Source organism: Plecotus auritus, assembly GCF_963455305.1.
Source record: "Plecotus auritus genome assembly, chromosome: 13".
NCBI lineage: Eukaryota > Metazoa > Chordata > Mammalia > Chiroptera > Vespertilionidae > Plecotus > Plecotus auritus.
In genome coordinates, this window is record NC_137779.1 from 11,325,349 (window position 1) to 11,350,915 (window position 25,567).

General features: G+C 52.2%; 1 protein-coding gene across 5 annotated transcripts in view; it reads left to right on the plus strand.

Moving 5' to 3' along the window:
• The window catches only part of HECTD4 (HECT domain E3 ubiquitin protein ligase 4), a 166,922-nt gene extending 142,016 nt beyond the window's left edge, over positions 1-24,906 (plus strand). For 4 of the 5 annotated variants that reach the window (XM_080650565.1, XM_080650568.1, XM_080650567.1 and 1 more), the window contains exons 57-76: positions 576-781; positions 1,091-1,221; positions 1,483-1,688; positions 3,191-3,370; positions 5,293-6,599; positions 7,463-7,670; positions 9,992-10,215; positions 10,311-10,462; positions 11,942-12,048; positions 12,932-13,055; positions 14,104-14,294; positions 14,943-15,089; positions 15,834-15,953; positions 16,473-16,628; positions 18,084-18,187; positions 18,326-18,547; positions 20,455-20,621; positions 20,949-21,144; positions 21,734-21,956; positions 22,740-24,906. In XM_080650565.1, the coding sequence (XP_080506691.1) occupies positions 576-781; positions 1,091-1,221; positions 1,483-1,688; positions 3,191-3,370; positions 5,293-6,599; positions 7,463-7,670; positions 9,992-10,215; positions 10,311-10,462; positions 11,942-12,048; positions 12,932-13,055; positions 14,104-14,294; positions 14,943-15,089; positions 15,834-15,953; positions 16,473-16,628; positions 18,084-18,187; positions 18,326-18,547; positions 20,455-20,621; positions 20,949-21,144; positions 21,734-21,956; positions 22,740-22,876 (4,508 nt within the window). In that variant the 3' untranslated portion in view covers positions 22,877-24,906. The remainder of the gene's footprint in view (positions 1-575; positions 782-1,090; positions 1,222-1,482; positions 1,689-3,190; positions 3,371-5,292; positions 6,600-7,462; positions 7,671-9,991; positions 10,216-10,310; positions 10,463-11,941; positions 12,049-12,931; positions 13,056-14,103; positions 14,295-14,942; positions 15,090-15,833; positions 15,954-16,472; positions 16,629-18,083; positions 18,188-18,325; positions 18,548-20,454; positions 20,622-20,948; positions 21,145-21,733; positions 21,957-22,739) is intronic. The other variant, XM_080650566.1, reaches the window with a different exon arrangement.
• The last annotated feature ends 661 nt before the right edge of the window (positions 24,907-25,567 follow it).

The following is a 25,567-nucleotide window of genomic DNA, read 5'->3' on the forward strand; positions in this document are numbered from 1 at the left end:
ACTCTAAGTCTAGAGGGCATTTCACGGTTGTGGTGCCCCAGCCAGTCTGAGCTGCATCTCTTCCAGCTCCTTTAGTGCCTGAGGCCCACTGCCCCACCTGGTAACCTAGAGCTTCAAAACATGCCTGGGAAGCTCCAGAGTGTTTGTGGAAGTGTTTTTTTCCATGATGAACTCACACTTGCTTTACAGACTCCATTCTGAGCCACCCTAGCAGTTCCTCAGTGTAGCTCGGGGTGGGCCAGGGCAGCCCAGCAGGTCAGACAGGCTCTGGGAAGCCCCGAACCCAAGCTGCTCCACCTGTGTTTGGGCCTCCACTTCAGATTTTATTTGAGGAAATAGTTTTGCTGCTTAAAAGAAAACAAAATTTAAAGAGCACTGATCCTGGGACCCCCCCTCCCCCCCCCCGACCACCACCACCACCTCCCTGCCCGGGATCATCATTATGTCTGTTATCCCAGACATCCTGTCCAAGCTAACTCAGCCCGGCTACTGGACAGTCTGGTCACAGTTACTTAAAATCTCACCACCATTGGCTGTTGTGGTTCTGGCAAACTGTGGTTCCTTCCTGTCCCCAGATGGCACCATCAGCTCCAGCTCAATCCTCCTGGCCCAGTCTCTGCAGCACTGCGTCCACTCCCAGAACTGCTCGGCCACAGACCTCTTCTACCAGGGCAGCTCCCAGACAGTGAGAGAGTGGCTCCACGTGGCCATCACACGGACCCTGCACCAGGGCGAAGAGAGCCTTTTGGAGCTGACAAAGCAGATCTGCTCTTTCCTGCAGGTAAAAGTCCAAGCTCTAGGATCCCTGAACGGGGCCCCAATTTTTATTGGATGTCTTGTGGATTTCCTAGAAATGACCCTCTTTCTTCTCCAAACCCACCTCCACCCATCGCCCAACCCCACATTGATGTCCTCACTTCCACACTTTGCTGCCTTGTCCTGTCTGTAGTGTCCTTCCTCCGAAGGGCTTTCCTGTCCTCCTGAACCTGAGACAGCGAGCGGGGTGGCCCTGCCCTTTGCCTGGGAGCTGGGAAGATGAAGAGCTCTCCTGCTGAGCTTGTGCCTTTCCTTGTTAAATGTCCCTCTGCAGACAGCACCAGAACAGTTCCCCTCCGAAGAATTTCCCATCTCTGAGTCCAAAGTCAGCATGGATGTTAATTTCCCTGGAGCCGCGTTTGTCGTGGTATCTTGCAAAGAAAGTCAGTCTGGATTCCGCAAAGAGTAAGTTTTCTCCCAACGGTGATGGGGAGAGAGAAATAAAATGGATTCAGGGGAAATTGACAGAAGAAAAACTCAAAAATTTTCTTTATTGCTTAACTATATTTGGAAATAATTTACAGTTCCTGCGTGTTTTAGAAATTAGTCTTTATAAAGAATGACCTCTGAAATGTGGTGGGAATGACTTACGAGTGCCCAGTTCTCCCTTTCCTCCTTCATGACAAAGCACCTGCTGGCTCCCTCACTCCCATCCCTCCTCCTCAGCTCCTCTCTGTACAAGGCGCCGTGGGCACGTGTGCTGGTGTATGGGCTCGGCCACAAGGTCAAGCGGAATGGGCAGCTGAACCTCATCGAGGCCGTCTGTTACCCACGGGATGCATCTCCGGCCAACACCGGGCTCACGCCTCCACCCACCACCAACCAGTACCCTTCCGTGATCCTGTCCACAGACAAGGTCCACATCAAGCTGGGTGAGTGCCATTAGCGCACGGTAATAAGGACAGCCGGAAGTTTTCCCTGCTTTCCTTCTCTTTGACCATGGAAAGGGTTTTGTACCTTGCTCTGTCCCAGTTTCTTTTCGGTAAAGAACAGAACTGCTTGGGGCACTGCATTGTTGAGGCAGGAAATTAAAAGCTCCCTTTCCTGCCTGGGGAAGGCCTGGCAGATGCTGCCCAGACTAAGTGGGGATTCACTTTCCTTTCTCAGCGAGTGCTGGGATGCCTGCGATTTAGAATGACCCCTACAGAGCAGTCTCGTGTCGGCCTGTAATAATCCCAGCTGCCTTTCATCAAGTGCTCATTAAAAGCGGCATCTCTCGGGTGTAATGTGGCTCCCTGGGGCATGGGCCTCCGTGAGCCTCGTTCCCCATCTAAGTGGTAACAGCCCGGTGACCAGGCTGGAAGGCCTGGTTGGTCTCGTCTCCCTGGCATCTTTTGTTAAGCTTCCAGGGAGCGCTCCATCTCTGTAAATCTTGAAGCTGTCGCTGACCAGGTGCATTATGTACCACAGCCCGCTGACTGTGCCTGAGGCAAGGATAACCTAGGCTTAGAGTTCCTGGCACTTCCTTGGTGTGTTTGACAAGAAAAGACTGACACTGTCTGGCTTGCTAGAGACAGTTATAAGATACTTTTGAACTTTCAGTCCCCAAAAATGAACCTTAGCTTCTCTGCAGCCCCAGTCCTGGAGCTATTCCATCTGCAGGGAATGAAATAAAAGGATGTTTCTCAAGTGATTTGGTCATTGCTAAGTAACTTTATAGTCTCTTTATGAGAGTCTGTTTTTTCATAGTATTTTGCCTACACTAGCTGTTATTACAACTTTTTAATTAAACACAGAAGATCTCTGTCTTGCCTATTATGCCCAAGTAAACCTTCCCATGTAAACCTCACCCCAAAGTGCAGGCCCGTCAACACGGTCTTCTGACTTGGCCAGGACCCGATTCCCTGCTTACGTCTGACAGTGGGCATGGGGGTAGGTGCAGCGCACGTGAGGGCATCAGGCCTCAGCCTTTTCCTCTCACTGTAGGCAGCTGTGGTCCCATCCAGGCCATGGCAATGACAGAAGATAATAAAAGAGAATCAAAGCCCGTGGTCCTGGTAACTCTCTCTCTACACCTACTATAAACTTAATGCTCTTATAGGATTGCAGCTACCAAAGGGCTGATTCTTTCTGTACCAACTTGGGACCATTCCAATGAAGCATCTTTTAAAACCTGACTTACTGTTTCCGTGCTGGGTCATCTTCCTGACTGGGGAATGTTATCCTTCCCTCTTCCCATTGCTGCCATTTGTCCTGTTGTCACACAGATAAGTGGACTCCTTGGAAGGATGTCCCCTGCCTCCTCCTGCCTTCAGCAGATGAGTGGCCAGGTTTCTGGCCCTGTTTCTCCACAGACACCTGGGAGGCCTTTTTCTGAGGCTTATTTTGATCAGGTCCTGCCAATCACAAGCTGTCTCTGGGGCCCTTGTTTTAGGAGTGTCTCCACCTCCTGGAGCTGTGCTGGTGTTACATTCCCTGCCCCTGGAATTCCCACTGGCCATGGCCTTCGCAGAGCAGCTGCTGTCCTGGAAGTCAGAGGATGGCGAGGGGAAATCGGAAGATGAGCCCGACACCGTGCCGACATCCGTCCTCCTGCAAGTGGTGGGGCTGCTGGGTGAGGCTCACTCTCCCTCAGGGTCGGGTGGGGGGCTCTGTTGGCCCGAGGAAGGAGCTTGCCAGATGGGTGGGGGAGTGACCATAGGTAGCCCAGCAGGGACAGCCTCCTGTCAGGTTACTGCCATTGAAGTGAACAGAGTGTAAGAGGTAGCCTAGGCCCATGGTCGGCAAACTGTGGCTCGCGAGCCACATGCGGCTCTTTGGCCCCTTGAGTGTGGCTCTTCCACAAAATACCATGGCCTGGGCGAATCTATTTTGAAGAAGTGGCGTTAGAAGAAGTTGAAGTTTAAAAAATTTGGCTCTCAAAAGAAATTTCAATCGTTGTCCTGTTGATATTTGGCTCTGTTGACTAATGAGTTTGCCGACCACTGGCCTAGGCTTCCAAATCTGTGATCTGCAGGGGATTTCCATTGTTTTGAGGGGTGGCAACTAATCATGCAAGAAAGATTAATTTTATCATCCTTTCCTTTAAAACATAAATATAGCCCTGCCGGTGTGGCTCAATGGTTGAGTGTCGACCCATGAACCAAGAGGTCACTGGTTCGATTCCTGATCAGGGCACATGCCCAGGTTGTGGGCCCGATCCCCAGTGAGGGATGTGCAGGAGGCAGCCAGTTAATGATTCTGTCTCATCGATGTTTCTAATCTCTGCATCCCTCTCCCTTCCTCTCTCTCTCAAATCAATAAAAACATTTTTTTTAAAACAAATATATGCCATTATTATAACTTTGGAGGTGAAAGCTGTTGTAAAGTTAACGGCATGGAATTGAGTGATGTTGCAAAATCAAACATTATGACTTCATAACTCCTAAAAGGTTAAAAAGGGGTTGCGTTTTTGGGAAACTAATGGAACGGTAAACTTTAGAGTTGTGCATTTACCATATGTGAATTTACCTAAAAAATTTCTGAATAAATATTCAACTTTAATTAACATGTCTGCTTAAGTGTTTAGGGATAAAACAAAATATCTGCAGCTTATTTTGAAATAATCAAGAACTAATGAGTTTATGGATGAACCTCTACAGGGACAGATGGATAGATATGTAATAAAGCAAGTACAGCAAAGTGTTCTGGTGGGCATGCACATTTTCACTGTATAAGTCTTGATTTTTCTATTTTTTAATTTTTTTTATAATATGTTGGAGAGAAAGAAAAAGTTACAGATTCAGAGGCCTTCCGGGGCCAGGCAGATGATGAAAGCAGAGAAATGAAAGAGGAAAGTGGGCCTCAGGACTTCAGTGAACTGAGGGCATGCGCCCTGTGGGGGCAGCCCCTGGGCCCTGCAGCTCAACGCTACATAGTTGTTTCTCTCTTTCTAAAATCAATTTTTAAAAAAAGATGGTTACAGTTATGAAATTCTGGCTAAATATCATTCCCTGTGGGAGGCTCTTGGTCTGTGGCCCACTCTCTGTGCAGAACAGACAACTCCAAGAAGGCTTTCTTGTTGACAAAATGAGGACTGGAAGCAGCTAGATAAGGGATGATTTTTCATGTGTGTTTCTGTGCTGTGTGGTGAAATTGGACTGTACGCCCCCAGTACTAAACATCCCACAGTTCAGGAAACATTGTTCTAATGACTTGTCACTGATTTGATAACCTTACGAGAAAGAAAACAATGATTTTTGTGGCATGTGATCACACAGAAGCCAGCTCCATGCAATCATGTGCCATAGGGGGTTACGGCCACAGCCTCTGGAGCCAGCCTGCCCAGCTGTCCCGTTAGTAGCTGTGACCTTGGGCAAGTTCCTCAGCTCTTGAGCCTCTGTTTCTTCACCTGTGAGATGGGGATGGAGGGTGGATATAGAAGTACTTGTCTCACAGGGTTTCTGTGAGAGTTGCACCCGTTGAAGTGCTTAAAACAGAGCCTAGCACGTAGTGAGTGCTCTATGAGTAACTGTTATTGCTTTGTATTTGCTTCAGGAAACTTCCTGTGGACCACGGACATGGCGGCCTGCGTGAAGGAACTTGTTTTCCATCTCCTGGCAGAGCTGCTGCGTACGGTGCACGCGCTGGAGCAGAGGAAGCACCCGGCCGGCCTGTCCTCCTCCATTGCCCTGCAGCTGAACCCCTGTCTGGCCATGCTGATGGCCCTGCAGTCCGAGCTGCACAAGCTGTACGACGAGGAGACCCAGAGCTGGGTCTCGGGCAGCTCCTGTGGAGGCTCAGGGACAACGGTGGCCACCGACCAGGGCAGGTTCTCCACATATTTTCATGCACTCATGGAAGGCTGCCTGGCAGTGGCCGAAGTGACCCTGCCTACCAACATGAGTGTCACGGCCAGCGGAGTAACCTCAACAACCACCCCAAACCTCAGTGACTCGTCCTCTTCCTCCTCGTCCTCCCCAGGACAGACACCACAGAGCCCCAGCCTCCTGTCCAAGAGGAAGAAAGTCAAGATGAAGCGGGAAAAGGCCTCCTCTTCTGGGAAGCGCCAGTCGTCGCGCTCCGTGGACTCCGACTCCACCCTGCTCAGCATCGGGGGCAGCAAGCCCGAGGACATGCTGTGGTTCCATAGAGCCCTTACCTTGCTCATCATTCTCCGGCACCTCACCAGGAAGGACCCACAGGGGCTGGGCGTGACGAGCGACGCTATTGCTGACGCCTGCCAGGCCCTGGTAGGCCCAACTGCCCACAGCCGCTTGCTGGTGATCTCCGGAATCCCTACCCACCTGGACGAGGGCATCGTCAGAGGTGCCATCCGCAAGGCCTGCAATGCCCATGGCGGGGTCTTTAAAGATGAGATCTACATTCCCCTGCAGGAAGAAGACCCCAAGAAGACGAAAGACAAGGCCGAGGGCAGTGATGGGAAAGCCGAGCCAGAGAAGACCCTCGGCTTCCCCAGCACAGACAGCTTGGAAGTCAGCACGTCCAGCAGCCTGACCCCTGCCATGAGCATCAGTGCATCTGCCTCCACCAGTCAGGCCTCCATCTGCAGCTCCCAGGGCATCTCGCAGACAGTCAGCGACCTGTCTATGGATCTGTTGCCTGCAGGCCTGGAGCTGCCCATCCCTCCTGGCTTGTTGGAGCCCCAGGTGGTGTCCAGCCAGGAGAGCCTGGACATCTCCTTGTGCAGCACCGGCAGCCTGGGCAGCCTGGGCAGCCTGGGGGAGCCGCTGGACAACGCAGAGGCAGCCTCAGCGTCAGACATGGGCTCCATGTACACAGTCACGTCCCTGGACAACCAGCCGCTCATGGCGCGCCCCATCAAAGGCTTCGCAGTCGTGGAGGTAACTGTTCTCACGCCTAGGCAACCACTAAAATCATGAACACTTTGAATCCCTCGAGCCTCTTTAAGGCTCCCAGTATTGTGTCCTAGGGACTTAGGGGCTCCCTGGGGCAGCTTTTGGAAACAAGGATTTGTTAGGCTGATTGCCTGAGTTTAAGGTCACAGCTCTGAGAGTTCTGTCCAGTCTGATGTCAAAAGTAAACCAGCTCATTGCGAGTGAGAGGAGGCAGAGGGCTTAAGGGGCTGACCTTGCCTGACAGTGGGCTCTATCAAGTGCACTCCAACTCAGGCTCCACTGGTGTTGCCATCACAGGAGGGAGCTCAGTGAGCAGTGAGGACAGGCTCTCGCCTTGTCTGAGGTGATGCTGAGTTGCAGGTGATACACAGGGTACCAGCTCTCATTTCCACTTCAGGATGTCACCTGTGTCTTGGGCCTCCTTGTTTAGAAACCCTGCATCCTGTGACATCCTGCATCCCTGGCTCAGAACAAAAACTGTCCTCCCTCATCAGGTATAGAGGGAGTGCTGGGAAGAGCGTTCTCACGACCTTCCTGAAAAGAGCCTCACGGGTCTAGTGTTCGGTCGGTGTGCTCCTTAGAGTCACATCTTTAACCTAGCTGCCTTCCTCCTGAGGACTTGCTCTGAGGCCGGCAAGGACTCCAGTCCCCTGGGCTTTGGGTAAAGCCACAGACCTGGCCAGAGTTGAAGTGTTTCCCTAAAGGTAGTGCTGTCGGAGGATGGGCCGCTTGCCCAACACTGAAGATGAGGAGAGAGTCCAAGGGAGGGCAGATAGGAGGCCAAGGTCATTCCTTTTGAAGGAGGTCACTCTCTACTCCAGTCCTGACCCTTTTCTTTGTTCACACAGATAAGATCCCGAGCCAAAATCGAGAAAATCCGAGCAAGTTTATTTAACAATAATGATTTGATTGGTTTATCAAGTTTGGACGGTGAAGACGAATTGATGGAAATGTCAACGGAAGAGATTCTCACTGTGTCTGTAGTAAATCAGAGTTTGTTTGACACTCAGGGAAGCCCAGGGTTAGAAGATTATTTCAATGACAAGTCAGTTAAAGGTGGGTTATGGGTTTTTTAAATGAATATTCTTTTTTTTTTGAGCAGTTTCAAATTTACAGGAAAAATGGAATGAAAATTATCCCCCTTCCCCATTGCCAATGTGCCCTATTTTTAACATCTCATAGAGGAACTCTGGGGGCACTCCTGGGATTTGCAGACTTAAGAAGTGATCCGGGGAGTTGGGGAGACGGACAAGAGGCTCATCACGTGACTGATGGAGGATTCATTGCGTGCATCTTCATAGGCAGAGAGAGCGCTCCACCCTGTCCACGCTGTCAGGGCTGGAGGGCCGGAGGGCAGCGAAAGGACCCCAGGAATGGCACCGCCACAGCCGGCTTCAGACCTGCGTGTGGGCTTGCAGTCAAGTCGTGTTTCTTTTTACCCAGCCAGGCACCCCCTTGTTCAACTTCACGTGTGTTTATTTTGTTCTGTCCTCGAGCGAGAACGTACCCGTGACATTGCTGGCGATCGATCGTTTGGTCGTGGGCTTGAGGACAGGGAATGCCTCACCCTGTGAAACTCATTATTGGGGAAGAAACAGTTCCAGCTCCTTTTTCACAAGTCCTCTTTGTTGTTCTGGCGGCTCTGAGGCATGGGGATGCTCTCGGCTGCCCACTCCTTTTGTGCACCCAGGACCCGGCCTCTGCCGGGGGCCCCAGAGCTGAATCAGCAGAAGGCCCGCAGGAGCCAGCCGCTCGGCCGAGCTGCACTCCCGAAGCGGCAGCGATTTGTCTTCTTTCATTTTGTCATTACAGTTCTTTGTGTTCTTGTTTGTATTTCATACTAGTCTCTCAACTTTTAATCATGGTCTTTTTTCTAAATCTTTAATGTTGTTAGAAATTTCATAATAGGGTTATTGAGTTTGTTTTGGTTTTTGTGTACAAAAATATAATCCTGAGTATGGATTTTGTTGTGACTGTTTGAGATTTTATTCCCCAGTCATGAAATTTTGAAATGTTCCCTCAGCATTGGGACTAGGGTTAGGTAAGGCCTTGGGCACAACATTTAATGGGGCTCCCAAAAAGTTAATAATCTGGATAAATAACATTTTAATGAAATGTTGATGAAAGTCAAATTTAATGTATAATGAACAAGATGTTAACATTTTACAGGATTTGCAGACTTAAATATTTCTGATTTTTCCTTTTGCATCAGGCTTTAATATGGCTCAGTACAGTACTGTTAATATTTTGCTCATCATGGATTTTGGTAGTAATTTTAATTTTTAAAATACTGCATTAAAATATGTATCACTGAGTTCGGGGGAATTTTGTGCCTGAGAGGCCTGGGGCGCTGTCCTGCTCTCCTCGCCCGCTCTCGGGCCTGTTTCCTCGTTGGTGGATATTGCGCCCCTTCAGCTGCCCACCTGGGAAGTGTCAGATCTGTGGGAAGCCTGAGGTCTTTTTCTGCCATAATTAGTGCTTTCCCAGTCTTTTCGTATTTTGAATCTGAATTTAGTTCTAGTTCCCGATTCTGTTAGAGTCAAACCTTCCACATAAGGTACTGTTTTTGGTGATGCATTTGCCTTGTTCCTGCCGCATGCGTTTTCTCAATATTCTTTAAGTTGTGGTTCTGCTAACTCAGCTCTTAGGGCCCGACTACCTCTTCCTCACACCTGTCCCTCCACCCTCAGCCCAGATGCCTGCAAGGCCTTCGTGCCCTGGTTCTCCTAGCTGGGCCCGACCTGCGTGTGGCTCTGTGTCACACCCCCAGAGAGAAAGGATAAGGGGGACGGCTGGGGGAAGAAACCAGTCAGCTCTTCAGGGGGCCTTGGCCACGGGAGGCATGCAAACGGGTCCCTGCAAGAAAGGGGAGAGAACCTTTTGGTGCACTTGTTTGGGGACAAAAAAATAAGTATTTTCTCTGTGCTCATATCAGAAAACCCTGCTCAGTGTGTCAATTTTAAAACATGTTCTCTAATAAGTAATAACTGTTTAACAGCTTGTACTTTGCACTAAACATGGCTCAAACCCAGTGGAAGTTATGTCTTCCACATGTAAGAGTCCAGGGTGAGCGCTGAGGTCTGCCACCCAGGAGGCTTGTCATTTGCATGCAGCCGGCGAGGGGACGAGGGCAGAGGAGTGGCTACCGTCCCAGGTTACAGGGCCACACCTTACAGCAAGGAAGTCTGGGCGTGGAGCTGAGGTGTGTTCCCACAAAGGGGACATGAAGCTTCGGTGGGCTCATCATCACCACTGAATGTCTCTTTCCCACTCTTAAAAGTAAATGGTTTATGAAAAATAAATAAAATGCTTCGGGGTACATCCTGACCTGGTACGCTCACGGCAGAATTGTTTTGCCCTCCCTCATTCTGTGACAGGTGAGAAGCTGGTGCCCGGGGCCCGAGAGGTGCTGACGGAGATATTTAAGAGCTGTGCCCATTCAGAGCAGATGCTGAGCCTGACCCCGGCAAAGCCCATCAAAGTGTCTGACATTTATCTCAGCAAAGAGCAGATCAACTCCCAGACACCAGGCAACCTTCTCCACCTCTTCTTCACCAATGTCCGGCCTCCGAAGAAGGTGCTGGAGGACCAGCTCACCCAGGTAGCTGCCCCTCTCCGTCGTGCATGTGCCTGTACCGAGCCTAGGGTGTGCTTCAGGGGGAGCCTGAGGACCCTGACCCCTTTGGTGCCCCACAGATCCTGAGGAAATACGGCGTGCCGAAGCCCAAGTTCGACAAGAGCAAGTACAGCAAAGCGGGGAAGGAGCAGCACCCCGTGAAGGTGGTGAGCACCAAGCGGCCCATCACCAAGCCGCCCACAAAGGACAAGGCCGTGCTCAACAGTGTCAGGTGGGCTCCCTCGTTGCCCAGGAGATGGGCCGCGCAAGGGGACACAGGGCCCACCTCCTGGCAGGTTCCTGGGAGGCCTCACATCCTGGCCCTTCTCTGCTGCTGGGGCGCTTTTAGTCCTCGACTTGTCAACTGAGAGAGCATTTCATTTTATTCACAAGAATAGTAGCACTCCAGTCTAAACAATAAAACATTTAAGATGTACAGACCTAAAAAAAAAAAAAAGAAAAAGAAAAAAGAAATTAAGATGTACAGACTTATTCAAAACTCCTAACCTCTGTTAACTACACAAATAATGTGTAGTTATTGTGCAAAGACTATAAAATGAATATGTGCATTTTTAAAAAATATATTTTTATTGCTTTCAGAGAGGAAGGGAGAGGGAGAGATAGAAACATCAATGATGACAGAGTATCATTGATCGGCTGCCCCCTGCAGGCCCTCCACCAGGGATCGAGCCTGCAACCCGGGCACATGCCCCTGCCCAGAATGGAACCCAGGACCCTTCAGTCCACAGGCCGATGCTCTATCCACTGAGCCAAACTAGCTAGGGCTGAGTACGTGCATATTGAAAAAAATTGAACTACCCACGCATAGTGACTGCTTTTAATTAACATTTAAGTACATAACTTTGTGTTTATGCATATCTATTCTCTTCTTACATGTTAAACAGCTAAAATAGTACAAAATTTCCAAGTATATGCAGTGAAAAGCCACCCTTCTATCCATCCATCTTCAAGCCTCCCAGCCCTTGAGACGGCCAGTGTTACTTCTGTAGCCTTCCAGAACTCTCTACACACAAGCAAATGCATACATGCCCAAAGGGGGGAGCTGTGCTCACTGCCAGTCCTTGCTGTTTCCCTTTACTAATTTTGCACAAAAAGAAATTCCTCATTCCTTTTTTCTTTTTAATATGGTTTTTATTTATTTTAGAGAAAGGAAGGGAGAGAGATAAATAGAAACTTCAATGATTAGAAAGGTTGAGAACCACTGCTCTAGAGGAATTGTTTAAATAATCAGAAAATACAGGGTCTTTTTATTAATTATAAATCATGCTTTTAAGTCAGTTCCGTCCGCTAGAACTTCTTGTGGGTCTGGAGCTGTGCTGTTTCCCGGCTGGGCCATTCCAGATGTGGCCACACGCGAGCACCCGAAACGTGTGGGAACAGCCAAGGAACTGAACTTGTGATTTTATTTTACTAATTTAAACATAAGGAGCTACATGTGGCTCATGGTTTCTTCCTGGAACCATACCTGAAAAGTGTTTTATTCAACGTTTTTCATATTTGACAATATCATTTGTCCTGATAATTTGCTCAGTAAACTATTCTGGGTCAGAACAAAGCTAATCTCAAACCCAGCCCCGTCTGAACCCTAAGCCGTAGTTGGGGGTGTGAGCTAATGCATAGGGGAGGCACCATGTTCCTTTCAGGAGGAGGGGTGGCGCAGGCATTCTGATTCCGGTGCTTTGGTCTACAGCAGATCTGCTTTAAGTGAGAAGAAGCCAACTGTGAAGCCCAAGTCCCCGGAAAAGAGCAAGCCAGATGAAAAGGACCCAGAAAAGTCACCCACCAAAAAGCAAGAAGGTGAGTGAGTGCCGTGGGGCCCATGCAGGCTTGGGAGCGGCTTCCTCCTGGGGGTGGGCGGGCCACCGGGAACCAACCTCTTTACTTTTGCCTGACCAGCTGGGCGCCCTTGGCTTTAGTTTAGGCAGGGGCAGCATTTCCAAAGACACCGGGGCAACATACCTGGCCCAGAATGCTGCTTTGATGACCGTGAACTTAAGGAGGTCAAAATAGCAGCTCCAGAAATCTCTATTATAAAAATCCCTTGGTCGTAATCTCGTCATGCCTTAACGACTGAACACTGGTCACCAGGAGGCTGAGTGCGCCAGGCTGGTGGGGACTTGATGCAGGAACGGGTGGGCGGGGCTGCGAGCTCAGCAGCAGCAGCAGCAGCAGCAGCAGCAGTGGCAGGTGGGTGGGCAATGAGCGCAGGTGGGCGGGGCCATGCGATTTCACACGCTGGGCTTCTAGTATCATATATCCAGGGCAAAGACTAGATGACTGTAACTGAAAGTAAAATCTGGACATCTGCTTGGGAATTCTCTTCCAGAAGGTTCTTACTTGGAACGTTAGAATTTTAGCCTCCTAAAGGCCCCGGCAGAGTTGGAGAAATCCGTTCTCCTTGTCACAAACTTAGTCGGGAGTGTTTGAGATGAGAGAGGGGGGACTGTCGGAAAAGCGCCGCACCACTTGGTGACCAGACAGGTGACATGAGGCTGCGGCTTGGGGACCCCATAAGGTCAGGTGATGCATGTAGGTAGCAGTGGGTGGAGGTGGCTGCAGTGACAGGAGACAGAAGGGGACTAGATAGATTGGCCCTGAAAGAGGATGCAACCAGAGCATGTTGTGCGGCCCCACTGTGTGCAGTTCTCACCAAGTTCCTAACACAGACACTGTCCATCAGTCCCAGAGGAAAAGTATCTGACCTTGGAAGGATTTCACAAGTTTGTTGTTGACCGAGCCAAGCAAGACATCCGTAGTGTCTGGAGGGCGATTTTATCCTGTGGTTACGATCTCCACTTCGAGAGGTAAGAGGGCCCTCAGCCCCTCTAAGAAGGGTTTTCAGCCCCTCGGTGCCTCCCCAAGAAAATACTTCCTGTGAAGCCATTCTCTCTGCCATTTTTAATGCCTGTTGATTTACTTTCTAATTTTTCATATGGTAAAGTGGGTTTCCATACCCATTTGACAACAAGCCCCGTTCTACACAACAGAAATTCATTTTCTCCCCGTTCTGGAGGCTGGACGTCCACGATCAGGGTGGAGCAGCGTTGGTTTCTCCTGTGGCTTCTCCTTGGCTCGCAAATGGTCCTCCGTGCGAGGGCATCCCTGCGGTCTGTCCCTCTTTGTAAGGGCCCCAGTCCCACTAGATTAGGGTCCATCCTATGACCTCATTTAACGACCTCTTTAGAGACCCTGTCTCCAAATACAGTCATAGTGGGTTTCAGCATATGAGTGGGGGAGGGAAGGGAAGAAACACATTTCAGTCCCTAATAAGGACGGTTTCTTATTCCAAAGAACCTTTTCCCTGAGTCTTTCATTCCCTCTATACCTGTCAGGCACAGCAAGGTCACTGCTCTTGAGTCTTCATGGTCAGACACATCTGCTTTCCCCTTTCTAGTTCTAAGTGAGCCCCAAGCAGACGAGGGGTTTGCAAACCAAAACAGTCTCCTTGCCCTCTCCCTCCGGCTCCCTCACCCCAGCAGGAGGTGCTGGGCATGGAGAAGGGACGGCTGCGAGAAGAACGCTTTTTTATGCGTCTGTTCTCAGAGTGCAGAAACGGCTTTGTACCTTCCTTGAGGCGCAGAGGTGATCGCAGTTGGGCCTGGGCTTCAAGGGGCAGCAACACGTTTTCTGACTTGTTTTAAAAACCAGTGAACAGATGAGGTTGGGGATTTTGTTGAAAGGGGAATCACCCACTTTGGATGAGAAACTGTATTTTAAGAGGGAAGGGAACAAATTGGACAGCTAACTAATTCTAAAGCAACATGTCTGTAATAGCTAGAAGGGCTCGCTCCTGTGTGTCATGGGCTCTGGAGGGCAGAAGCCCCTGCCCCACCGCGCCCTTCTGCCCCCTAGGTGCGCCTGCATCGATGTCCGCCACGCGCACAAGGCCTCACGGAAGTGGACCCTGGAGATGGACGTGGCGCTCGTGCAGTACATTAACCGGCTGTGCCGCCACCTGGCCATCACGCCCGCGCGGCTCCACCCACACGAGGTGTATCTGGACCCCGCAGACACCACCGACCCCAGAGTGGCCTGTCTCTTGAGTATGTGGCCCTGGAGAAATGCCTTTCTGGACACCCGCCGTGTGCACTGCCCTGCCCTGTTGGGGAGCCCCCAGGACAGTACCAGGAACACACACAAATAATGCGCACAGGAAAAGGATGTTCTCTATAGGCCCAGGAAAATGACCGCTGTCACATGTTGGCAGATGGGCCCGGGCTTGTTTCTGTGCCTGTCCCCACGTGTACCCCAGGCTGCTGCTGCGCCTGCACACCCACACAGCCACACTCAGCTCTCTCCTGGATGCTGTGAAGGAAATCGTGGGCAAGGAATTGTCCCAACATCTGCCTCTCCCAGATGGAGAGGAGACAGGTGTGAGGACAGACAAAGGATAGTGTGCCAGAAGCCCTGTTTCCTGGGTTAGATCTCACATTGGGGGGAAGGTACACAGGACTCTGCACTGTGGTTGCAACTCCCTATAAGTTGGTAGTTATTTCAAAATTAAAAGTTTAAAAATATAATACACAGTCAACCCAGGGCCTCCCGCTGGCCTGCCTGGGCCTTGCCCTTTGTCTCGGGCACTTTGGGGGATGAAATCCACTGTGGGCAAGGACCACCTGAGTTTGTTCACAAATGGAGTCTCAGCCTCGCTCTGCTGAGACCGCGGCCTAACTGCCCCCCTTGCCCCACAGACGTGCCCATCGAGAGCCTGCGCCTGCGCTTCGCCCTGCTCCAGTCCCTGAACACCACGCTGGAGACCTTCTTCCTGCCCCTGGTGGAGCTGCGCCCGACGCCCATGTACACCCACAGCATCGCGGCCCTGCTGAAGGAGGCCAAAGGTCAGTGCCTGGGACCTCCAGGGCCAGCTGACAGTGTCATGTCATGTCACGTGGCCATTGCCCACATCCAGGCCACTGCCCAGGATGACACCCCCACGCCCAGCCGTACTCTTGACATGCAGCGCTCCTCCACAGCAGCTGGCCCACCCGAGAGCAGTGACTCGGTGCTCTGCAAACACACCCAGGTTAAAGCTCTGAACTCCTGTCTGCTTCCCGGAGGTGGCCGTGAACAGACGAGTGTCCTTCCAGATGTTTCACATACAAATAGACCCGTTTTTGTCTTATTTTTAAAATCCGAATGTGTATTATGCATTCTGTTCTGCAATTCCACTTCCTGTTTGGTAAGCTGCCTCCGAGACCTCTGTGGGCATCCACAGAACCGCCTCACCTTACAGACCGCCTGTCGGCGCTCACAGTTTATTCACAGCCTTTCTCTATTGATAGACACTGGGGTGGTTTTATTTTTGCTGTTTCAGGAAATGCTACAGCAAACCTCTCTGTTCGCTATGTGTTTGGGTTTGTATTTCCACCAATGGGTGTCTCCTGGGCGTGACAGAGTCCACAGGTTTGTGAGTTAACATTCAGGTAGATCCTAACAAATTGTCTTGCATCAAGACCATTGAGGCCCCCACCCAGGGCCTGAACGAAGGGCGTCCAGAAGGACACAGCGTGGCCTCCACCGGGCCTGGTAACAGGGAAGGAAAGAAGCAGCCCCACCCCAGCCTCTCCAATTCCTCCCGTCAGGGCTGATCTTCTATGACACGAAGGTGACTGTCATGAACCGGGTGCTGAATGCCACCGTGCAGAGGACCGCTGACCACGCGGCGCCTGAGATCACTCTGGACCCCCTGGAAATTGTGGGAGGTAAGACTAGCTACACAGATCAGAACGTGCAACAGCAGCGCTTGCATTCACAAACAAGTGAGTTCGCACACATAAAAGCCTCCAGAGGAAGGAAATCCAGGGCTGGGGACAGTCCTCATTCACGTGGCTTCCAGCTCTGCGCTCCAGGCAGCAGGAGGAAGGGGGACCCTTTCCTTACATCTCGCCCTGGCCACACCTACTGCAGGGGAGGGTGGGACGTGTAGACTTCATTCTGGTTGGCCAGGGACCTGCTAACATCGGGTTTCTGGCACCAGAGAGGGGCCTGGGTGGGGGTGACCTCCCCAGGCGACAAAAGGAGGGACCAGAGGGGCCGACACTTAGAAAACCGGGGGTGACCCCACCAGGGCACCACTGGAGAGAAGTGAAGATGTCTCAGAGCAGAGAGAAGACAAGGGGCCTGTCGAGGGGGCAGGGTGAGGGCTGAGAAGCAGGCAGAGATGGGGAAGGGCCCAACACTGCCACGGGGTTGGCGGGTGTTCTCAGTTCCTCTCCTTCCAGGGGAGATCAGAGCATCTGAAAACTCCTACTTCTGCCAAGCTGCCAGGCAGCTGGCCTCCGTGCCATCGTCTCAGCTTTGTGTCAAACTGGCCAGTGGCGGCGACCCCACCTATGCCTTCAACATCCGCTTCACCGGGGAGGAGGTCCATGGCACCAGTAAGTGGTAGCCCCATCAAACCCCACCCACCCAGTCGAGGGAGGAGCCGTGTCTAGAGTACATTTCCTGTGCTGATTTTTAGCCTAAACGGCCAGGAGTTCCCCCATTAGCAAGAGTCAAAGCCACATCCTCCTCCTCTGCTCTGCAGAAGCCAGGACTGCCCCCACGTGGGAACTGTCAGCCAGGGCCGGGCTCGGACGCACCTCTGCTGTTGCTGTTACTGCGCCGGGCAGCATGTCCTCGGTGCGGACTGGCCTCCGCCCCAGGGGCGCCCCTGGCTGAGGGTTGGTTGGGCTGAGAGCTTACAAGTGCTCCGTGAGAGAGAGGTCATTTGGAGCCCCTGACGGAAATGGGACTTTCTGTCCTTTCACTCTGTGAGGATGAGGAAAAGCAACTCGGAAAATGTTCCCTCATGGTCCTTCCGGTCACTTTTAGCCCCAAACAGTGAGGAAATGTCTCCACTGTGGATGGGAGAAACCCAGCTCTTCACCTGGGTGCTGGGGCAGCTCCGTCTCCCTCCCCACTGTCCTGGGAGCACCGTCCCAGCAGCTCTGGGTGTCCTCTGGCACCTCCCCGACCCCCCAGTGCTCAGAATGTGTCAGGCCCCGGCCCAACCCCCTACACTCCTTAGAGCACAAGGGGCCAGCATTGCCCCACTTCGCAGACCGGGGCCACCTCAAAGTTAAGTAGCTTCCCCACGGTCAGGAACTGGGGTTCAGCCCAGGTCTGTCCTATTCCAAAGCCCCGCCCTTGGACTTGGTGGCTTCAGCAGGCAAATCTGCCTCTTCGTGGAAGTTGAGTGAGGGCCAGGCCCTGACAACTGTCCCCAAGCAGATCTCCACATGGCTCTGGTCAAGCATGCACAGTTGTCCTCAGCTTCCTGACTGTGGGGCACTGACCAGGAGCACACGGGGGAGGGGCGGCCCAGCCACAGAGAGGAATTTTGCAAGAAACCCAAAGGCACCTGGAGTGGCAGCCACGGGAAGCTGGTCACCGCCCAGTGCTCTTTGCATGTGTTCACGCATCATCCATTCACTTTTGCGTTCACTGAACACTGAGCACCCGGGCCTTGGCGGGAGCAGGGCTGAGTAACACAGGTGGCCTGCTCTTGGCACAGAAGGTGGACATGGAGCCAACAAGCCCCCAAATCAGTGTGAGCTTGCAGCTGTGAGAGCTGCCTACAGAGGGCCTGCGTTTGATTTCTTGATACTGGCCTGTGAGGTCGGCAGAATTCCTGTTCCCCTCTGATAGTGATGGAGGCCACCCAGCTAGCAGGTGACATGGCAGGATTTGACCCCAGTCTCCTGCCCAGCCCGCAGGCAAGTTTCCTTTCCACCCCACCTGCTGCGGTCGGCTGGCCAGTGAGTGCTTTTCCCAGTGCAGACAGGGCGTGCTGGGCAGGGGAGGCTGGCGCAGTCCCGGTGCTGATAGGGCTCTGTCTGTCCCTCCCGCAGGCGGTTCTTTCCGCCACTTCCTGTGGCAGGTGTGTAAAGAGCTGCAGAGCTCCTCGCTGTCCCTCCTGCTGCTGTGCCCCAGCTCAGCCGTCAACAAGAACAAGGTAAGGCACCCGAGGGGCAGTGGCTCAGGGTTTGTCCTCATCAGCTCTGCCTTTCACAGGCTTTGCTACCTGGCTGGGCCAGCTCTGGGACACGTTTCCCAGCCCACTCAGTCACCCCATCTCTGCCTCCACGTGCAGGGCAAGTACATCCTGACCCCCAGCCCCATCACCTATGGGGAGGAGCAGCTGCTGCACTTCCTGGGGCAGCTGCTGGGAATCGCAATTCGAGCAGATGTCCCTCTGCCCCTGGACCTCTTGCCCTCCTTCTGGAAGACACTGGTAGGGGAGCCCCTGGACCCTGACCAAGACCTGCAGGAAGCAGACATACTCACTTACAACTACGTCAAGAAATTCGAAAGTGTAAGTGAAAAGCACGTTTATTCTGGGAGACAGCAGGGCCCCAGAGCAGTGCCCTGGACCCTCCCTTATTGCCACCTCTATGGCCCCAACTAAAGGCCGGTGGGATCTCCCAGGGAGCATTAGGAACGCCTGCCATCTCTGGCCGCAAGGCTTCCCTCCCTGACGACAGCAGTCGCTGCGGGTGACCTGACCAGCCCTGCTAGGCCTCCCAGGGACACAGGGTGGAGAGTTCACTGAGTGAGCAGCGGGGTTGGGTGGGAAGTACTACAAGCAGACCAGTTTCACTTGAAAGAGCTCACCGAGAGCACAACTCAGTTCTGGGGCCTCCTGAGATTAGAGGGAAGGCAGAGGGAATGGAGCTCTTAGTCCCTCCCCTGGTGCAGTGGACGAGAGACAGCAGGGACACAGCCGTGTCTGACCATCCCTCTCTGCACACAGACCAGCGCCCCGGTGCCCAGGCTCTGGTTGAGCCTGTGGGAGCCACTCAGGGCCGTCCGTGCATTCAGCAGGCATGAGATAGGTCTGCCTTGGGCTCACGGCCAATCCTCAGGGAGCTCCAGGGCTGCTGGAGGGCTGTCCTCAGACTTCCTCCCACAGGCCAGGGGAGAAATAAGGCCCAGAGAGGGGAGCTGGCTGGAACGAGGGTACCAGTTGGGCCCAGGTCTGTCCACTGACAGGGGCCCTCTCTCCTCACCCCTCTCCTCAGGTTAGAGACGGTCGGTGGTGTGGCCGAGGCCTCCAACCTAGCCCCTCTCCTTGAGGCCAGCTGCCTGTGCTGCAGGGGAGCTGGCCTTGTGCCTGTCCATGGGGTCCTCAGCTGAGGGAGGTTGTCAGCTGATTCTGGCCCAAAACTTGAGGGGCCCTCTGAGGGCCTCTTTGCCAGGCTCTCTGTAGTCGTCCCCTTAGCCACCACTTGAGGGCAGACTGCTCCAGGGAGCAGCAAAGCCCAGATCCTGGATGGCAGTTGGCTTGTCAGCAGAAAAAGGGAGGATGGATCGTCCAGACGGTCAAAGCAGATTCCCCATGATCTGGGCATTTGTGAGTGCCCACCAGGCACTGCTCTGAGAAGTCCTCTGGGGCTGTGGGTGGCAGCCTGGGCCTGGGGCAGGCAGGGGTGTAAGAGGTGTCCAGGCAGATAGTCCAGCAAGGCTTCTGTCTGAAGGGGCTGGGCAAGGCCACCAGGAACACCAGAACTACAGGGGGCGGGGGAGCGGGGAGGGGGAGGCACACGACCCAGGAAGAAACGCTCTCAGCTTCTGCCGGGCTGCCTGCAGCCTTCACCACCCAGAGGAGCGGTTTATTCTCCGCTGGGTCAGATCCTGTCATCTCAGTAGCCCAGTGTGCACATCGCTATCTTTTGAAACATAATTTTGATGTGCCAAATGGTGGAGAAGCCCATATATCGTCCACAGAGGGGATTAAGTCAGGGCTCTCTGCTGGCAAGTGATAGAAAACCCAACTCAAACCAGCTTAGGAAAAAAAATTTTTTTAATGACTTGCTATTAAAACTAAATGTACACAGCCCTAACCGGTTTGGTTCAGTGGACAGAGTGTCAGCCTGCGGCTTCAAACCAAATCCAGGTGCTCAAATGACAGCATCAGTACCTGGTCTGAAGGTGACCCCAGCAAGACAAGGTGATCCCTCTCACGATCATGTCCACATCCGTGAATGAGGCTGCTGCTTCCAAACAGAAATAGGACAAGCCCTGCAGTTGGGGTCTCACAGGCCCAACCCTGAACTGATGGCAGGCTCTGATTGGCCAGGTCCATGCCACGTGCCATTCATGATGGCCCAGGGTAGCCCCCACCCAAACTGTGCCTGCTCTTTGCCCATCGGAGGTCTAGGCTGTCTTCCTGGGGGCCTGGGAGCGGGCGGGCAGTTAGCCTCTGTCTGCCTCTGCCTCCAGATCAACGACGAGATCGAGCTGGAGGCCTTGTGCGCCGAGATCGCCTCCCAGCACCTGGCCACTGAGAGCCCTGACAGCCCCAACAAGCCCTGCTGCCGGTTCACCTACCTGACCATGACGGGCGAGGAGGTGGAGCTGTGCAGCCGTGGCCGGCACATCCCTGTGGCGTGAGTGTGTGTGCACGGAGGGGACTGGCCAAGCTGGCTGGCTGGGGTCTAACAGCGGCACAAGCGTCCTGGTTAGGTGACAGGCAGCTTTTCACCAGCGGGAGGGAAATGAGGCGGGACGCTGGGCATCAAGAAGGATGGTGGACTGTCTTCAGCAGAAGGACGTTTATATTAGGAAATACCAGCTGAGATGGGTGACACCAGAGGTGGGATAGGAAGAGTTCATTGAGCTGCCAAGACTGGGAAACCTGGGTAACTGGGCACCTAGGAGCAACCCCATCAGCTGCCTCGGCCTCCTCCCTGACCGGTGTCCCCCTGACCCCACAGGTGGGAGAACAAGGACATCTACGCAGCCGCCATCCGGAGCCTGCGGTTGCGGGAGCTGCAGAATGACGAGTGCACCACAGCCGTGCGGGCGGGCCTGGGCTCCATTGTGCCCCTGCAGCTGCTCACCACGCTCAGCCCTCTGGAGATGGAGCTGCGGACTTGCGGCCTCCCATACATCAACCTCGAGTTCCTGAAGGTCAGTGCTGGCGCTGGGCGGGCAGGCAGGGCCTGTCCCAGCACTTCCTGTGCCCCAGCACCCTCCTCGCATGTGGGAGAAGCTTTGCTCAACCCTATCTCACAGCTGAATAACCTAAAGCTAAGAGATAAGTCACTTGCCCAACTTCACACAGCCAGCAAGTGGCAGAGTCAAACTTTGTACCCAGATCACCTGCTTCCAGAGCCCAGGCCTTAAGCCACCATTCTGAGCTGATGGACTGTTCTTGCCAGCTTTCCTCAACCGGGCCCTGTGTCCCAGGGTTGCTTCTTCCTACTTGAGAGACCTTGCCCAGGTGACTTCACCTCTAGTGGGAACGGTGACAGGACCTGCCCAGTGAGGTCAGAGTGGTAACATGTATAAGCCCTGCTGCCAGGTCTGGTGCCCAGGCCACAGTCACACAAACCAGCACTGATACAACTAACTTCGCAGTCACTGTCAACATAGTCCTCGCCCTGGGTCCTGCGCCATCGTTTCCCCGCTGCACTCTGTCCTGGGATTGGCCTGCCCTGGGGAGGCCCTGGGTCAGCAGAGGCCAAGTCTGCTCACATCTGGGGGTCTTTCTTCCCAGGCCCACACCATGTACCAGGTGGGGCTGATGGAGACGGACCAGCACATCGAGTTCTTCTGGGGGGCCCTGGAGATGTTCGCCCAGGAGGAGCTGTGCAAGTTCATCAAGTTTGCCTGCAACCAGGAACGCATCCCGTTCACCTGCCCCTGCAAGGACGGGGGCCCCGACACAGCCCATGTGCCCCCGTACCCCATGAAGATCGCCCCCCCAGATGGCACAGCAGGTACTGCCCTCCCTGGTCACGTGCCAAGTGGGGAGAAGGCCCTTCTCTGATTAGAATGGGGTCCTGCATGAGGGAGGGAGAACAACAGATCAGGGACCCCAAACACTAAAGCCCAGATATAAGTGGGGGAAAGGCCAAGGGTAACATGCCTTTCAAACCTGACCTTCACCAAGTAACAGTACAGGTCCATGTTGATATATTTTCCAATATTTGTAAAAGCTAAAAATCTAGACATGTTTTAATCTTTCAACTTCTAAATGCAGCAAAATAGCCCTAGCTGGTTTGGCTCAGTGGATAGAGCATCAGCCTGAGGACTGAAGGGTCCTGGGTTTGATTCCAGTCAAGGGCATGTACCTCAGTTGCAGGCTCCCGGCCCTGGTTGGGGGTATGCGGGAGGCAACCAATCTATGTGTCTCTCTCACATCAGTGTTTTTCTTTGTCTCTCCCTCTCCTATTCACTCTAAAAATCAATGGGAAAGAAGATAAAAACAAATAAACAAAAATCAATGGAAAAAATATCCTCAGATGAGGATTAAAAATTATTTTTGAAAAAATAAATGCAGCAAAATGATTTAGTTAAAAAACAAACCCTTTGCTGTCTGCAGTAAGATTCCCTCTCAGGTCAGCAGTCTGGTGCCTGTACTGGACAGCAGTGGTGTGTCTGCCTTTTCTCCTCCAGAATCTTCTCCTGCACCACCTCTCATGCCATGTGAGGGCCAGCCAGGCCTAGGTCTCCCTGGGATCCCAGCCCAGCCTCTAACACTGACCCCGTTTTTCCCATAGGTTCCCCAGACTCTCGCTACATCCGCGTGGAGACATGCATGTTCATGATCAAGCTTCCCCAGTACTCCTCTCTGGAAATCATGCTGGAGAAACTGCGTTGTGCCATTCACTACCGCGAAGACCCCCTAAGTGGCTGAAGGGAGGGAGCTCCAGAGTTAGGCTGTCACCGAGGCACTGCTCTGCCGGCTTGGGAAGCCTGCCACTGCGGGCATGTCCCTCCAGGGAGGGCCCTGCGTGAGGAGTTGGCAAAATTTTGCTTTTCTGAACTTTTGTCCATATTCCAGGGCCTCCTGGAAGACTTAACTTTTTGTATTTGTACGTTTTGTGATGGGTTGGTTCTTTTGCTACCGTTCATGGTGTTTGTAGGGTAGTTTAGTTCCCAGTTTGTGTCTCATTTGATCTTCCTGGACACTGTCCTTCGTGGCCACCAGATTCTGATACCCTAGGGCCCCAGATGGTTCCACATCACAGAACCACCCAGCAGGAAGTTGGCGATGAGACGCCATTGACCACTCAGAGTCCTATTCCTTCTGAGAACACATCCACAAACAAGCCTATGGCCAGGCCTGCCCCACCTACCTGGAGCCAGAGTTTCTCCTGGACACGGCTCCTGCAGGCCTTCTTCCATGGTTGGACCAGTTACCCAAACATGGGAGGTGTATGTGTTAATCTTCAGAGCCTTGTTAATGGTCTGGGTTTTTCTGAGGAAAAGTCCACAGTGGTCCCCCCTGTCCCTTCCCAGACTATCTCTGCTCTCCCGTCAGTTCTGGGACCCTGGTCTGTGTTTTCCCGAGTGCTTCTCGGGAGCAGGCGACCAAAGGGTTCATTCCCGACGTTGGTTCACAGAGCCAGGCGGTGCGTCCCAGCTCCAGGAGTTGAGAGGGACAGTGCTTGAGACGGACTGAATAGGAAAACAAGTGTTGCAAGCCTTCCCCACTCCTGTGCTCAGAAACGGCCCTTCCTCGCTGCGGTGGGATGTGAGGAGCTGAGGAAAGGGTTCCACGCCCACTTTAAAGAGCTGTCCGAGGTGCTCTGCTCAATTCGGGTCTGCTTCAGTGACTAAGACCTTCCAGTCCAGATGGAGACGCAAGGGAGGTCCTTCTGCCCCTCTGGCTGGGCCCACCCAGCAACCCCCTCGCTGCCCCATGTGTGTGCCAGGGCTGGGCTGCCCCAGCTCACCCACTGCCCCTGCATTTGTGCCCCACCTGGGTCTTTGTCCAGTGGTACTTTGTTGAAGAGCAGCATATGCCATCTTGTTGGACCGTCATTCAGGCCTTGCCAGTTCTCACAGAATTCATCACTGTATTTATTGTATAATATTGTGAATAGTGGAAGTTCTGAGTGAGTGCTGAGGTGGTTTTGGAGTGTGAATGCTGGTGAGAGGAGGATGTGCTCCTCCTTCCTCTACCTGTTGGAAACGTGGATTTTTGAGCCGTTAGCATCCATCTCCTCCCTATTATTCCTGGGAACTGCATTAAGGACCATTGTAGAAAAGATCCCCTCCCCTAAGGAAAAGATAAACTTGGGTTAACTGTCCAGTTGCATCACTTATATTTGATGCGGGATCAGTGTCTGGAGGTGAGTGCCTGCAGTATCCCCGTCTGGAGAATGTGGTTGGCCACTGCCTCATGTGGCCACAGCCCCCTAGACTGGAGGTCACAGCAGGATGTAGTCCTGACAAGGATCCTGTTTCATTTCTGCATAATGAAAGAGCCTTTGGATTTATTAGAAGTTGTTTTTCCTCCTGTATTTTTATTTATTTTTTTTGTGTTTTTTTTTTCCCTCCTGTATTTTTAAATTCTTAGTTCCCTCTAACCCTTCCCATCCCTTGAATGAACTCAGAATTCCGTCAGCTACCTCCCCACGAGGGGGTTGGGAAGCTTCTGTTGGCCAATCACTTGATTAGATGATAGCTGTGAGTTACCTGCTGCTAACATGACTGCTTCTCCCAGAGAGCACATTGAGGTCCAGACAGATCTAAACCTTGGCCCTAAAACACGTGTGCTGTAAAGTTACTTGATGTGTATTTATTATAATTATTTATGGTTGCATTTAACAAACTTTTCATTCAATTCGATGCTATTTACACCATTGCTGTGTAAAGAAAGCTCACTACAGGAACAAAGTCTCACCAATAAATAATCTTCATCTAATTTTGATTTTCCCTAAGAATTGTGTGATCATCTACTCTTTTTAAAAAATTTTTAATTTTCAGTTACAGTTGACATTCAATATTATTAGTTTCAGGTGTACAACATAGTGATCAGACATTTACATCTTATGAAGTGATCACACAGATCTAGTATCCACCTATACCATAATTATATTGACTATATTTCCTATACTACTTTTTACAACCCATTTGACTGTTTTTATAAGTGGCTATTTGTACATCCTAACCCCTTTACCCTTTTCACTCATCCTCCCAAACCCCCTCCCATCTAACCATCCATTTGTTCTCTGAAGAGTTTCTTCATTAGGTCCATCTATGTTGCCGCAAATGGCAATATTTCATTTTTTATGGCTGAGTAATATTCTATTATACATTTACACCATATCTTCTTTATCCATGTCTACCGACAGACACTTAAGTTGCTTCCATGTCTTGGGTAATGTAAGTAATGCTGCAATGAATATAAGGGTACCCCTATCTTTTCAAATGAGTGTTTCAGATTTCTTCGGATCAATACCCAAAAGTGGGATTGCAGGACCATATGGTAGTTCTATTTAATTTTTTGAAGAATCTCCTTAATGTTTTCCATGGTGGCTCTGAGAAGGAGCTCACCCTGGATCAGCCAGGGTTCCAGGAAACAGAAAGCCTAGTCCTG